This window comes from Carassius gibelio, chromosome B17, assembly GCF_023724105.1.
Source record: "Carassius gibelio isolate Cgi1373 ecotype wild population from Czech Republic chromosome B17, carGib1.2-hapl.c, whole genome shotgun sequence".
Lineage (NCBI taxonomy): Eukaryota > Metazoa > Chordata > Actinopteri > Cypriniformes > Cyprinidae > Carassius > Carassius gibelio.
Genome location: NC_068412.1, coordinates 16,502,201 through 16,518,167, shown reverse-complemented (window position 1 = coordinate 16,518,167; position 15,967 = coordinate 16,502,201). Strand labels below are relative to the sequence as shown.

Here is a 15,967-nt window from a genome sequence, read left to right as displayed (position 1 = left end):
GCAATAATTATTCCAGTCTTCAGTCTCACATGATCCTTCAGAAATTATTTTAAAATTCTGATCTGATGCTCAATAAACTTTTTTTTTTATCAATGTTGAAAACAGTTGTACTGCTAAATATATTTTGTGTAGATTGGTATGAAACATTCTTTGATGAACAGAAAATCTAATCAAAAGAACCTCCTTCTTAGAAATGTTTTTTAATAATGTAATATTGTAATAATGTTGATGCAGTTTAATGCATCCTTGTTTATTAAAAACATATAAAACTTTTGAACAGTTCAGAACACAAAAATCACAGAAATGCATGTTTAATATCAAAGTCCACGTAACAACCATTTGTTTTCCCCATTGACTTCTATTGTAATTGCATTATTAGTCAAAATGATTGTCTATGTAAACGTCAATAGAGCTTAACTTGTATTTAACTCAGAATATTCATTTAAGGGTGTTTATGTGTTCAGAAATGAGTCCCTTCTGTGCTTAAGAAGATAAGAGGCATGATCATCTATTTTCAGTAACATTTTAAATCTTGGCAGATCTTTAATGAATGTGTGTGCAAGTCAGAAAGAAAGAAGAGAGAGAGAGTCTTTTTATCAGTAAAAATTAAATGAAATGAGGTCTAGTGGGGAGACACGACCCCTGGGGTCAAATCAGGCCCCCCTCAGCCCTCTCGAGACCCTCCCCCTCTATCAGCTATAACAGTTTCAGGAGACAGACACACACACACACACACACACACACACATTCTATTAAATTAAGAGATCTATTGTCATATGCTCTGCTTCAGACTGTGTGACAACACACACACACAAGTTTCAACCTCATCTCTGGTCATGTCTCTAGTGTCTCTCTGAGGCCACGGAGACAGCTATCCTGCTTTTGTAACAGACACAGATGCAGAAATAACAGATCCATATGGAACTGTTGTATGGATGAGATCATGTGCATGTGTCATGCGCAAAACTCCCATTGGACGAGAGATCATAGTGACTCCATGACCTGCTGCAGCCATGACATCACGCACTGGGAGGTCAAGCTGAACTCTGGGTGAATGTGACATGTTGATTGGTTAAAAAAGCTATCAACATGACAGCTGAAGATTTATGAGTGAACCCTTTCTTTCGATCACTGACATTTGAGTTTTTCAGATTTTTTTTCCACTTTTTTCAATTTGAATGAACTTTATTGGAACTTTATTTTACTTTACATTTGTTTTGCCAAAAATAATTTTAAATATATGTATTTTACATGTAGTATTATGATACAAATATGTATAATACGAAAATATATTTAAAAAATAAATAAATTGTATAAATTAACACATTTTTTAAATATACGTTCAATTAACATTTATTTGCCATTTCAATTTTAATGTGCTTTATTGGTGTAACAAAGACTGTGATTTAGTCAACTAAACTTATTAAGTCAAATGAAGATGAAAAAATAACACCAAATGTGCCAAAATAGTGATATCATTCTATTTCCATATACAAATGCTCTCTCTCACTCTCCTCTCTCTTTTGGGGTCCCTGGAGAGAATCCAGTTTTATATGGGCAGATGGGCAACTGTTTGTCATCTGCTGTTAAAATGCGGATCACTATCCACGGACCACTATTACATCTCTCTCCTTTCTCTGTTCTCTCTATCCTTTCGTTCTCTCTCTCTCTCTCTCTCTGTCAGTGTTGTGTTATGCAGGAGTTTGCCCTGAGCTACAGAGGTCTTCTCATCATAACCACTGAACTGGAACAATATTGCATTTATACGCTTACAGTCTTTATAGGACTAATGGGCTGCATTTGTCAGAAACCTTTAACCAGCCATAAATAATTGATAAAACCTGAAAATTCAATTATGTTAATTAAAGATATGTTGTAGGAGTGTGTGTGTATGCATGCTGTACAGAGACAGAAGCATCCTCCAAATATAACGAATGAATTATTAAGAAGAACACAAAAGCACAGAAATTCTGCATGGCAGAAAAAAAAGCCTAACCGGTGAAAGAGAATAAGAGAGTGAGTATGAGAGAACACCAGTCAGAAACACAGAAGAAGAGAGAGCTGATGGTGTACGTGTGCATTCATGTAAATGTCTGTCATTTTTAGTATTTCTGGCAAAATCCAAAAGGTTAATCAGTTATAAATCAAAACTTCAAAACCCCCGCAGTATCAGAGAGAGCCAGACTTCAGGCAGTTCAAAGGGATTTTGAAGTGGGCCAGACTCATTTAAAGCACTCATCCGGCTCTCCGGGGGGACAAGAGTGTGGGGCCCACCTCCAAACACCCAAAGTTTCACCATTGGCCCGATTAAAGCATCATACTTTAAAATAGAGATCTTTTAGGCAAGTTGATGAGATTCTTTCCTAGTGGCATTTTAAAATATATGCTTATAACCGCCTAGATAGTATCACAAGCATGCAAAGGCTGTTGTTGCCTTCTATAAAAAATTTTTTTTATCTTTTTACTATTTCCATGGTTCTCAGATGCATAAGTTGTCATAGTTAGGTAAATTTCTAGTAAATTGAAAGTTCAACAAATAATATTAAGAAAAGTGTATACATCAATTTTCCTTATACTTATATATATATATATATAGAGAGAGAGAGAGAGAGAGAGACAAAGCCAGACAAAACAGGCTTTATTGCATGAATCTCAGTTTTTTTCTCAAAATGGCATATTTTGATGTTGATAATATATTTGCATTTCATTTTATAGTAAAATAGATAAAATAGAGATGCACAAATAAGGAAAACTGATAAATGTCTGATATAAAAATTTGATACTTTGTGTGAATTAATTAAAAATGTAATTAAAAATTAAACAATTAATTAAAAGTAAAATGTAAAAATAATAATAATACTGACAACAATTTCAAATACTTATTTAGCCATTAAAATGTACTGTATGTAAAATGAATATTCATTACATTCAAAGAATTAGATCATCCAAAAATGAATATTTGCTTAAAATGTACTCAGCCTCATCAGGCCTCACCCTCCAAGGGCTTCATTGGAACAGATCTGAAGAAATGTTGTATTACACCACTGTCTCGCCATTGGATCCTCTGCAGTGAATGGGTGCCATCAAATGAGAGTCCAAAAAGCTGATAAAACATCACAAAAAACCACAAGATATCCACACGAAAAATGAATGCTTTGTTAAGTAAAAGTAACATGTTTGTAAGAACCCATCGAGATGTTTTTAAATTCAAACAGTTGCTTCCAGCTAAGATACGTACTAAACCAATGATAATCACAAGTATGCAAGTTCACATCAAGACTGTCATTTGATACAGAGCCACACTTTATAGGCAGCTGTCTGTGTAGGCCAACAGAAGACAGCAAGGCAGCTCACTTGTTTATTCCCCTTTTCTCACATTTGACATCACTGAACTACGGAAACATCTCACCACTAATGACTAGACATTATAACCCACATTCCTTAATTAGAGCAAAAAACTTTCTGAAGCTGAGAGCACACAAAATATAATGATCAAGGACAATATGAAATATGATCTGAAGCGTTTGTAGGATGAATTTCCTCTTTCCACAATGGATTTAGCAGGACTGTGACCCATCAAGAACATTCTAGATTCATTAGGACTCTGATTGTCAGCCATATCAGGTTCCTCTCGTCACCGCTGAGCTGCTGTCCTGACCTGAACTAAAGCCACCGATGGCGGCCTGCCACTGAAAATCACTTCTTACTGGCCGGACATATCTATTGGTCAAGGAAATCAAATCTTGGATGAGCTCTGGTTTTACTTGTGTGCAATGCAGCTCCTTGCTGGATCTGGGGTCACAAACATTCATACACACACACACACACACACGCACATGATGACCAGATGGGTGGAGTGTTCTCATTACTTCAATAGCATGGCTGAAGCACCCATAGAATAGTTTCAAAAAGGCCCAGGAGACATGCTTAACACACACACACAATGCAAATAGCTCTTTTCATTCTGCTGTGGAGGATGGACAGAATGTGAGGGAGGGGTGGAAGATGGAGAGATTGCATTGTGTGGAGGAGAGAGGCGCAGTGTCGAGTTCGGGAAAAACACTTGCAATTACATGTACATATTCAATCTCTCCGATAAGAGCACTTGACCTTTAGAACAATACATACACAAGCGCACACACACCCACGCTTCAGGTGTGAGCTGTGGAGCGACTTTATGTTCAGCACTCATGTATTTATGATAAATATAGGCTGATATCTATGTCTGAGCCCATATAATGTTATACATATTGCCCTATATAATTAGGGATAATGCCATATATGTTACCAAAGTGATATATCATTTTCACATATGTACATTTTATTGGTATATGAAGATATGCATTGATTACATACAGTATATAAAATACCCATAACAAAATATGTATATGTGCATGTTTTTGTAAATGCAGTATGTAGGAACTACTGTGTCAAAAATGAATATATTTTGTTATTTGGCTTTATTAAAACAACATGTATACAAAAAAACTGTATTTACAGTATATGTTTTGTAATAATTTAAATGCATGTCTTTCTTTTATATGTACTTATATAATAATAACAAATATTGACAGGTTTTATGATGGATATATGCATTTAAAAATGTATTGCATATACATACATATTAAAACAACTTTTTCTATATATATAAAATATATATTTATATATTAAATTTGCATATAAGTGAAACAGCTAATAAGGACTTTTTTTAAACACCCAGTTTTTTTAAACACCATTTTTTTTTTTTAAGAATTTAATTTATTAAGATATGTTTTTAATGTGTATGTGTGTTTTACTAAAGCCTGCTAATTGCAGGATTAATAAAGCTGATTTAAATTTTTTGATTTAAGTTTTATTGAAAAACTTAAATTTAATTTAATTTAAAATATGATTTAACTTATATATAAGTTATTTTTCTGCATTCTGGCAAATTAAAATAACTAAAAGGATATTAATTATTTTACTGTTTGTAATGAAGATGTTTGAGTTTCTATGAGAATTAATGGAAATTATTTTTGGTGTGGGTCCCCAAATGTAATTAACACATCCCTATTTAATCTTCAAACACACACACACACACACATCTCCAAACACCCTCCCCAATTCTATCTGCAATTACTCCCCATACACACACACACACACACACACACACACAAACACACACACTACCACCCCTCTTCCAACGACAGCACTCACCAAGACACTTTCTCCATCCTTCTATCCATCATCTATCTCTTCTCTCTCTCACACATACACACAGTCCACATGCGCATGTGTCTGTTTGACTAGCACGCCTCAGTTATCAGACTGCACCGATCTGGGTCGGGGGGAGAGAAGAGAAGAGAGGAGAGAAAAGGAGAGGAAACGAGAGAAGAGAGTGGATAAGGGAGAAAGAGGAGAGGAGAAGGGTGGGAGGGAGCTTTTCTTTTTTTTCTTCTTTCTTTCCCACTATCCTCAGGACTCCAGCAGGACAGGAGAGTTTCTGTGACTCTGAGCACCAGTGCAGAAGACATCAGACCCATTTACTTCTGCTCTTCTTCACCTCTCCTGCCTTCTTTCTTCAGAGGGAACGTCCTGAGCACTGGCTGAGGTAAGTACATGTGATTGCTTGTTTGTGTGTCTCTGATTACATGTCAGGGACTCAACTAGTAGAGAGCATGGTGCTAGCAACGTTAAAGTCATGGGTTCAATCCTCTGTGAAAAACAACAAAGTAAATTTTGAATGCAAGAATTATAAATGTTTCAGTGATATAACAGACCTTTTTCTTCAATCTCTATTTTCTTTGACCAATCACTTTGTTATATGAGACTGGGATCATCCCCTCTTTCTATATGCGTGTGTCTTTACTCGTGTCTCTTTGACCACTAAATAGACCATAAGTGCAGCAGTGAGATGGTCTGTGGTTTGGGATGGTGGTTCAGTTTCAGGGAAATCCAGAACAAGCCTCACAAACTCCTCATAGTGCAGATGAAACTGAATATCTGAAAATAAAAATAGTGTATTAGGAAAAGAGAGAGTTTTGTTTTGTCTTTAAATGTATTTTTGTTATTATTGCATATATCTGATAACATTGAAATCTTACTTTAAAAAATAAAAAATAATATAAAATTAAAAAAAGTAATAGAAAATACGTCAATAAATCTGATAACATTACATTTTGATTAAAAATATAATAATATTAATATTATACATAATATAAAATTGTTTTGAATTAAAAATATAATCATAATATGAAATCAAAAACTGTATAAAAATATAAAAAGTTCAATTTTGTTAAATTTTATGATAGCATATCCTCTGTAAATACGAGTACAATAATGCTGTGCTAGCATTGAAGCTGCATGGCCAAGATTGAATTCAATTCAATTTTGAGAGTTAGACAGTGAAAGCAAGGAAAGAAAGACAAAGTAATTAGTGTTCCTTGACTTGTTGAAGTCCACAATTAGATTGTGAGTTCATGACCAAAATATATTTCTGCTCCGTCCACAATCTCCCTCAGTCTTTCACTGAACCTTTTCTTTCCATCTCAGCCCATCTCTGTCTATGTACTCCCCTACGGCCCACATCTTTGCATAAGTTCTCAGTTTTCATTCTATACCATTCAAGTTTGGAGTCCTTTTCTGTCTTCCCTTCTCTCTTTTCCACCTCTCTCCCTTTTCTTTCTCTTTCTTTATATCTGGCTCCCCTGGGAGCAGTCAGGACCCCTGCAAAGAGCATGTGTCACATGACACCACAGCCACCAACGCCATCAACAAGCCCTCCAACAAATCAGTGCTGAGAGAGAGAGTGTGTACAGTAATACGAGCTCACCAAACACAGTAAACAGAGGTTGAGAGATAAAGAGAGAAATCAAATTGGGGTGACATTTACTGAACATGTACTAGAAAATTATTGGGGAATCAAAAGGAAAAACATCAGAAATTATACTTTGAATTCAGAATCATTAAGAATTCAGCCTATTCAGGACAATATTCATATTTTTGCATTATGAAATTATTTTTAATTCAGCACATTCCCCTCACATCCTCATTACCATGATGTGTCTAGGCACCCCACTCCCATTATTCTCATTTCAATTGTTTTTCTACAAACATTTGTCTACATTTCTACATTACCATTGAGTGTAAATACTTTCCAATAGGCCTAAGTATTTTAATGATATAAATAAATGTTAAAATTATGTAAAATATATAAAAACTTTAAATTACTATATATTATTATTATTGCATTACGATAATGAGAATTTTGGAAGAAAAATGAATTGTACAACGCAAAAATGATACAAATGCAAAAAAAATAAAAATAATAATAATCTTAATGCAACATTTTTCTTAATATCTCATTTGTTTTTAGGAGGAAATTTAACACTAACATTGGATTCACCAACTCGTCGGTTTTACGACTATCTATCTATCCAGCTCTTCTTCACGTATTCATGTGGACGTGTCAATTTTGTCTTCCATTTTTCTTTCTACACTTCCTTCCATCCCTTCCTCCTCCCGTCTTTCTCTCTCACCTCTTACGCCCTTGTTCGGCTCCTCCCTCCTTCACTCTCCCTTTTACCTCATTTTTCCCCCTTCCGATCCTCTCTTTCTCACCTCCACTGTCTTTTTTTCACCTTTCTTAATCCCTCTCTTCATCTTCCTGGACATTTTCCCACTCCCAGCTCGCTCGCCCTCTCTCTCTCCTCCCTTCACACTTTCCTTGCATCCTTCTTTCCCACTCCCTCCATCCTTCTTCTCGTCTGTTACTAATGAGGGCCTGTTCAGCAGTCATAATCAGAGCAGAGTTTGGGTGATGCGGCTCTACTCCACCGTCTGTTATCCGATCTACAGGGCAACGTTTCCCCAGTGACAACCATGCGTGTTGTTATGGGGACACTTTTCAGCACGACGGCTTTGATCGCAGCCTCTCTCTCCCCGGGGACGTGAACTCACATCACTGGGCCCATCAGCTGCAGATAAACACCGATTGAACATCTGAGAGTTTCAAACTTCCTCAACTCTCCCCCACAGACGCCGCTCTGCGGTGTTCAGATTACCTCCAGGTGCTGTTTTGGTCGGGTTTGTTCTTTTTGTCGATGGATCTTTATACAACCAAAGCAGCCTGCTGTTCGTACATAATGAGTGGAGTTGAATTATATTTCCACGGTAAACCAATTTGATGTCGCCGGTTAAAAATAGAGACATAGATTCAAGTTGAGTGTTTGCCAGGCATCGCTGAAGTGCCGCTCTCGTCTCTGTGTGGAGTGTCAAAGCAGAGAGCACTGAGTGTTAGCAGATAGCAAATTTTCTTTGCTCATATAAATAATTCTCTCTGAATAAAGGCAAATGTTTCCTGCTATCAATGAATCATCAGCTGGGATGAGTCTCTCTCTCTTTCTCTCTCTCTCTCTCTTTCTCATCGTGCCCTCACAGCAGATGGAGTGTGAGAATCAACTGATTGACTGATAGCTCTGTTCTTCGCTTGTCAGCCGTAATGAATAACCTTTGTGCTGAATGTCGATAGAAACACAAGTGAGTTTGTCAGCACCTTGGGAGATAAATAACAGCACTGTCATCTAACGCATCAGCCCCCAGTGCAGATCTTCCCAGCATTTAGCCCTAGAATGTGAGTTTCAGCCGTCAAGAGTTGAATTTTGACAGGTTTTAGAAGATTTTAATCTTAATTTTAATTTAAAGTTGGCAGTTTATCTCCAACTTTCACATCAAGGACAAGGCAGATGTTTCAAGTATGATGGATCAACGCTTTGTGAAATGAGATAAAGTCAAAATTCTGCTGAATTATCAGCTCTTTTGAAACCTCCAGATGTCCTCATTTGTCTTGGAGCTTTCATAAGCTAAAGCATGAGCCGTTTGTAATCTAAATAGATGGATTGACTGACAAGATACGGTAAATCGACTTTTCACTACAGTCTGTACGCTTATGCGTTTTTCTGTAATAAATAGTATGCAAATGGAAGTGTCAAATGAGTTGAACAGTGGTAGGCGAACAATATCTGAACGACAAACTGCATCTGCTCAGACTGTGAAGTGTGCAACCAGTGGACCATCAGTTTCTAAATGTTAAAAACAAGAATGGCAAACAACTGTGAGACAGATGTCTTGTTTCAAGTGCTATACCAAAAACATTTTAAGCTTTTTTTTTCCCATTAAGTGAATTACTATTGATGAATATAAACAGTATTTTGTAAAAAAAAAAAAAATGTTTAATTGGACTTGTGTAACTGTGTCTATAGGTAAATTATTATTTTTCACTCTCAAAAAATTACACCTCAGTTTTGCATTTTTTTTTCTGTTGTTAGTATGTCATGGGTCAAAAGTCAAAAAGATAAAGGTCAAAGGACAATGCAATATTACCTATGCTCAGAACTCATACCTCAAGTATACAGGTTCTTAAAGTTCTTTATCATATTTAGTACATACTGTAGTACATACTATAAGTATGTTAATTCAGATGCAGCTAGTGTCTTTAAGAAAAGAGAACTAATGGCAGTAGCTCTATAAAGTTAAACAGATATTCTATCAAATTGTAAAAAAAAAAAAAAAAAAAAAAAAAAAAAAGACCTTATAAAAGCTCTTACCTCTTGTTTAAATTCTCTGTTCTCCAGGCAAGTGTGAGTGACTGTGTTGGAAGAGGATGGCTCTCTCCTGGTATCTCTGCCTGGCCATGGCCCTATTTTTTGGTCCCGGTACCGGCACTATCCATGGCCTGGCACCTGAAAATGAAGTGACATTACACCCCACAACATGGCTGAGTGAAAACAGGGTCACACCAGTACATCTGCCTAAAGGACGCACTCGCAGGTAAAAGACACACTAGACACACACAGGCTAAGAAAGACAATAAAGAATTTGGTCAGTGAGAATTATGGGTCAATTATTTCCTCCTTTCGGTTTGATTCTTGTTAATGGTCTTAAAATCATGCCACAGATTTCCCAGTTTCCTCTCTATCAACCCCATTGAATTCAAGCAGCTAAAATTGCAGCTTTGGTTTTCCATTAGCAACACTAGCCAGTGAGAATCACAGTGAGAACTGCTCCCTCACCCGTAACAGAGGTGGTGTCAGGCTTCAGACTAAGCGCGAGAACGAGAGAAAGAGAGAGAAGAACAGAATGAGTTTGAATGCACAGCCGCCGGGCAGGAGCAGCTGATCATAAATCATATTAATTAATCTATTAAAAGATTGTTACTGTGCCTTCCACACAAAACTCTTACTAAAAATTGCATTAAAAGGGTTAGGAATGGACACACCTGAAATCTACTTGCAAGTAATCCCTCAAACTTAAACTATGACCCTTTGTTTTGTTGTCAAGGTCAAAGTTAAACCTGATTACCACAAGAATGAAATCAATATTATGATAATGTGCTAAGCCGGTGTGCCAGGGGCATGCAAATAAGAGATCCAAACCACATTAAACAAACGCAGAGTCTTAAATCTAATGTCTGATTATTTCCATAGCAGTAGTATAATGAGCCGTTGAAGATGCAGAAAACCATTGACTGAAGGCAGGGTTTCAAGGTCAGAGGAAGTGGCTGTTGCCAAATGGCTGGTGTTACCAGAATGCACCGAGGGAGGTTCACCAGATTCTGCCCAGTGTGATGTTATTCACGGAGGGAGAGTGAATGTGTTTCCTGCCTGCACGGAGCACGCTACAGTGATGCTGCACCTGGCATCAGCTGTGATCTGTAAACATTAGGGTTTGTGAAGATGCATATCTAAACGACAGCGATGGATCGATAGAAGCTTATCAGAGATCAGTCATTCTGGAGTCATTGCTTTTGTTTCTCCTCACCTTCATTAGCAGATCAACTTGTGCAAACAACAGCAGTCAAACAGTCCCAAAGGAAGCTCTGCGGCATGTTATTTAAAGACGCCATGTCATACACTTTGTACACTATAAAAAATGCTGGGTTGTTTCAACCCAACTTTGGGTCAAATATGGACTAACCCAGCTGTTGGGTTTAAATTTTTTAATAAAAATTTTAACCAAAAAGTTGGGTTAGTCCATATTTGACCCAAAGTTGGGTTGAAACAACCCAGCATTTTTTAGAATGTAGCATTAAGTTTTTTTTTTTTTTTTTTTTTTTAATGAAGTCATTTTTAAATAATATTAGTACATTGTTTTGCTCCAAAACATTGAACAGTTTTTTTTTTACCCTCTCTCTGATGCTTATAGTTCAAGGGATCGTCTGATCTAATGATAATGATAATTTTCTCACACACGTCGTTCTAAACTTGTATGCATTTCTTTCTTCTGTGGAACACAAAAGAAGATATTTTGATGAATGCTGGTAACCAAACACTTTTTGTGACCGTTGAATTCCATTGTATGGACAAAAACATTTTTGCCAAACTATTCCTTTAAAATAAATGCTCTCTTCACATAAGGAGTAACAGCCTTCTTTTCACAAGTGTATTTACTGGCAGTTACAATTTACATGCCAAACTGTAAAGTTCGTACTGAAATGAACAGGGACTTTTTTGAACTTGAACCACTTATTTCTAATGTTGAGATCCTTCTGAATGATTCAGAACAAGGAACACAGCACAAGGTTGGTCGGACATTCCTATATTTTACTCTTATTTTTACTATGATGTTTAGAAATAATGATATGACTGAGTTCAAGTTTCCGAACACCGAATAGGCATTTATTCAATATTCTGGTGTCAGTTTTGTAACAATATTTTTGCAGCTTAATTTCAACAGAGGGTCTTTTAGGAAAGTCTATTTCTGCTTTAGAGTAAAAAATAAAATAGGCCATTGTGAGATACAAAGGGACAGTTGCGTAAACTGCTTAGACTAGTCTTAAAAAGTTTTCTTCAAGACTGGTCACAACCGGTCTAATACATACAGATTCTGATCTGTGTTTCAGACTGTATTTCACGCTAAAGAAGAAAGCCGATTTGCTGTCCGTTACCGTGAGCCCCTGTGCAGTGCCTATCGAATGGAGCTTGGCTGTTCGGACCCTGAAGGATAAACCGCCTAAGAAAGCACACTGTGAGTTTGTTTGTGTATGTATGCTTATTCATGGACTTGTGTCAGCTTCAAGGTATATTTGTGCATGCAAACAAACACGTACGTGTGCTTGTGTTTGAGGAGCGCTGGCATAGAACTAACCACGACTAACAGACAACTCAGGGATTTTATATCCAAAGGGCGGACGGGTTACATCCCTTCAGAGGCTTTAATGAAGCAGCGAAGCAGTTGCTTGAGGCTCACTGATTTAATTAGCAGGTGTAAAACTGCTGTTGTGCTGCTTAAGGGCTTCTGTGGACAGAAGATTCTCCTCTTATCCATCTCCAAATCTCCAGGCTGTTTCCCTGACAGAGAAGACAAGAAAGAAAAACATTTTCAAACAGAAACAAAGAGATGCAACATATGCAAGCGAAGTCTGGGTGGATAAACACTGACGCCTGTTTCTAATTTAAATTTTTAGTAACACTTTGTTACTTTGTTTGTTAACATTAGTTTATGAATTAGGTACTGTGAGCTTACAAAGAAAAAATATATATAGCATTTATTAGTCTTAGTTTAATGAAAATTCTATTATCATCTGCTCATCATCTTGTCGTTCCAAACCTGTATGACTTTCTTTTTTTTTCTGTGGAACATTACATAAAATACTAAGAAGAAAGTCGTACAGTATTAAAATTACATGAGAGTAAATTAAGTTCAAGTTTTTGGGTGAACTATTCATTTAATTGTAATTATAAATATACTGTTCATTGTTACCTAAAATGTGTGCATGCTACATAAATGTTAAAAATGTATGTATATTATATATGTAAAATTAACAATCAATATTAATAAACCCTAGTTGACAATACCTAATGCATTAACTAATGTTAACAAATTAAACCTTAATGTAAAGTGTTACCAACTAACATTATAAATTCATATTTTTAATTCATAATTCTAGACAGATAAATGCTTTGTTTTTTTTTAATACGCCTATTAGTATGTTCATTAATATTTGGAAGTCACATCTGCATCATGTGTCTCACAGTACCAGAATAATCCTGATCATTTGATTTTGCATGCATTTTATGGTGACTACATTTCTGCACTTTCATAATCATGCGCATGTTCTGAAATGAAGAGTTAGTCTGGCAGGCAAAGCAGCATTATAAAGTCATAAAGTGACATATAAATCATTTAGACTGTGAACTCAGGGGTCCCCATCTACACCTTTAAATTATTCACTTTGATTACCAAACGTTCCCTCTAAAAGTGTGCTGACAAAAGTAATGATGGTTTGCATGAAAAACAGGCTTATCCGTGCATGCCGCCCAAATGTCTGTAGCTCTCTTTTGATTAGAGTCGTCTTTTGAATATGCTTGATCTTGATCTGAAATGCTTCGCTTCTGCAGGGAGCTCAAAGAAGAGCATGCCAGAGGTTTGGTGGAGAGGTTCTGGAAGAGAGGTTAGGATTTACACCTACACCGGCAATGCTGTTGACACCTACACCGCTCCTGCCTACGCTGCGGCGTCCATCTACATCCTGCGGCTGAAATCAAACCAACAGGACACGCAGGTGTCGGCGTACCTCCACGAAGGTCCTGGTCCCTCGGGGGCTTTCCCGGAGCTGCCGTCGGACCCCAGAGTGCACACGCTTGGGGTAGGCATGACCAGTGTCACCTTAAACTGGGCTCCGAGTTCCTCCGTTGTTGTTAAAGATGGTCACCGGCCACATCACGAATATTGCGTCTTAGTCAACCACAAACACAACTATAGAAGTCTTTGCGCTGCTCGTGAGGGAATCCGAAAGGAGATACAAAGTGTGAAGAAGAGACAGAGGAGGGACAAACAAAGCAAGGAGATTGTGTGGGCATCACTTAAAGACTGGTGGTGGCGGCAGCCGGATACCCTCGAGAATCGTGAATCTTCCACGACTGACAAGTTTGAGGACCCTGGATGTGTGTGCAGGGACATCGAAAGCGTGTGCACGGTTTCAGACCTGCTTCCGGATAAGCAGTACTATTTTGACGTCTTCGTAGTGGACAGGGTTAACGGCACGAGTGTGGCCTACACTGGCACTTTCGCCCGCACGCACGAGGAGGCTCGTCCTGCTGTCACATCCTTACGGGAAAGCCAGGTCAAATGGGTCACCCTGAGCGGGGACGCAAGCAGTCTCCAGGGGGATCAGTTTCGATTTAAACCCCGTGGGTGGCAGCAAAATGGCCTCCTTACCTTGCAGACCTGCAACACTAGTAAAGTCAAGGTCACCGTCTCCAGTAAAGGAAGAACTTTGACTTCTCAAGAGGTGGGACATCAGCTTACTCAGATATGGTTGCACGGTGCCCCATCATACCTCATCCAGCTCCAGGCCTTGGCTCCAGCTTCCTCATCGACGATCCCTAAAGGCGATTCCAGCAAGTCCAAGTTCTGTCTCAAAATGCAAGCGTCATCAGCGTACCACCGCCGAGCAGTGCCCGTATTTCCCGCCACACTACAGATTAAGTCTTTCAACAAGTTGAGGACATGCAACTCTGTCACTCTGGCCTGGATTGGGACCGAAGAGCGGAGTCTCTATTGTGTTTATCGGAGGCAGATCCCACTTGGCAGCAAGCACACCTCGACGGACCGTTGCATCGACCCAGAATCCCGTCCAGCAAACGAGAGAGTCCTCTGTAAGTATTTCCAGGAGTTGAACCCACGTCGGGCTGTCACGACAGCGGTAATCGGTGAACTGGAACCGGGGATGCTATATGTGTTCGACGTTTATCTTATGAGACGCTGGGGACTTCCAATTAAGTACCACAGCAAGACTGTGAGAACCAGAAGTGAATGCTGAGTGGACATCTCAGAATCTTGCTCTCAGTGGAGAAGGACTCAATGGAGAGACATTACACCACAGGGAAACCATTGTAAGGCCAGAGAGGGAACTATGGGGGGCCTTGATCTGGTGCAGTGGAGGTCGAACGTGACCAGTGAAAGATACAAACACACATAATTACGCCAACACACAGACACACAAAATACCAAGAGAGGTGAGACCAAGCTCACACCAGCAAAAACTTACTTTACAATACTCCCCTATTAATGTTTGTGTTGTTGTTGTTGTGTGTGATGCCGTCTATGTTATTAATTATACAATACTGAGTGTCTGAATGACAGAAACTCTCTTGTCTCTTCCACAAAAGAGGACTGTGCCAAAATATGCAAGAGAAACAGCCGGAGGGCTTTGCGCACAAGTGCTAACCAGAGCTGTATCAGATCTCTCAATCTGCCACCAATATCAGAGAAAGACACCAAGCGAGGGAGGGCCGAAAGAGAGCGAAAGAGTCGTGTGAAGTCAGTGTGTTGATTATGCTCTGCTAAAGCATGCAGCAGGGAAAAACGAGCTAGCAGTTCGCTTCGTTGTCTGTGATGTGATTGTTGTTCTGCGCTTCTGCGTACTAATAAAACACAGTTACCAACCAGACATGAAAATGATCTGTAGATGTTTCACACTTTGACATTCATCAAGGGTAATGGCTGTTCGTGTTCCTGAATATAAAACGGACTGAATTTAGGTTATACATGTGAAAGGGATTCAGTGTGGAGATGTTAATAGTAGCAAACAGGTACACAAATTTTACCACTGTGACAGGAAGACTGTTAGTATTAATAATACTGATTATACAAATAACAAACAGACATTGTGAGCTCTTAATAAATATTTAAAATATTTACGATGAACTTTGGATGCTGCAGTCCCACAGACATCAAAAGTGGTCCAAGGTCTCCCTCTGCCGGCCAAATGAGGGACAAACCCTGAACGGTTGCTGGATGTCCCAAAAACAGTGTAGACTAGAATTTTGAATAACTAAAGATAATTGTTTAGTGGCATTCTACAGGTTAGATCATTATGAGCCATCATATTCTGAACGTTGGCTAGTTAATTCAAAATTCTTTGCATTCTACAAAAGAGAAAAATAATTATTTCATGTTTGATGAGGATGGTGTAAGAGATTTTTTT

At 38.1% G+C, this 15,967-nt stretch overlaps 1 protein-coding gene across 1 annotated transcript; it reads left to right on the top strand.

The window, feature by feature from the left end:
• The first annotated feature begins 5,261 nt into the window (after positions 1–5,261).
• On the top strand, positions 5,262–15,441 carry ndnfl (neuron-derived neurotrophic factor, like). The gene is made up of 4 exons (XM_052580039.1): positions 5,262–5,590; positions 9,612–9,807; positions 11,879–12,003; positions 13,377–15,441. Exons 2-4 carry the CDS (start codon positions 9,641–9,643, stop codon positions 14,798–14,800), a joined length of 1,716 nt encoding a protein of 571 aa, XP_052435999.1. The 5' UTR covers positions 5,262–5,590; positions 9,612–9,640; the 3' UTR covers positions 14,801–15,441.
• Positions 15,442–15,967: the final 526 nt, after the last annotated feature.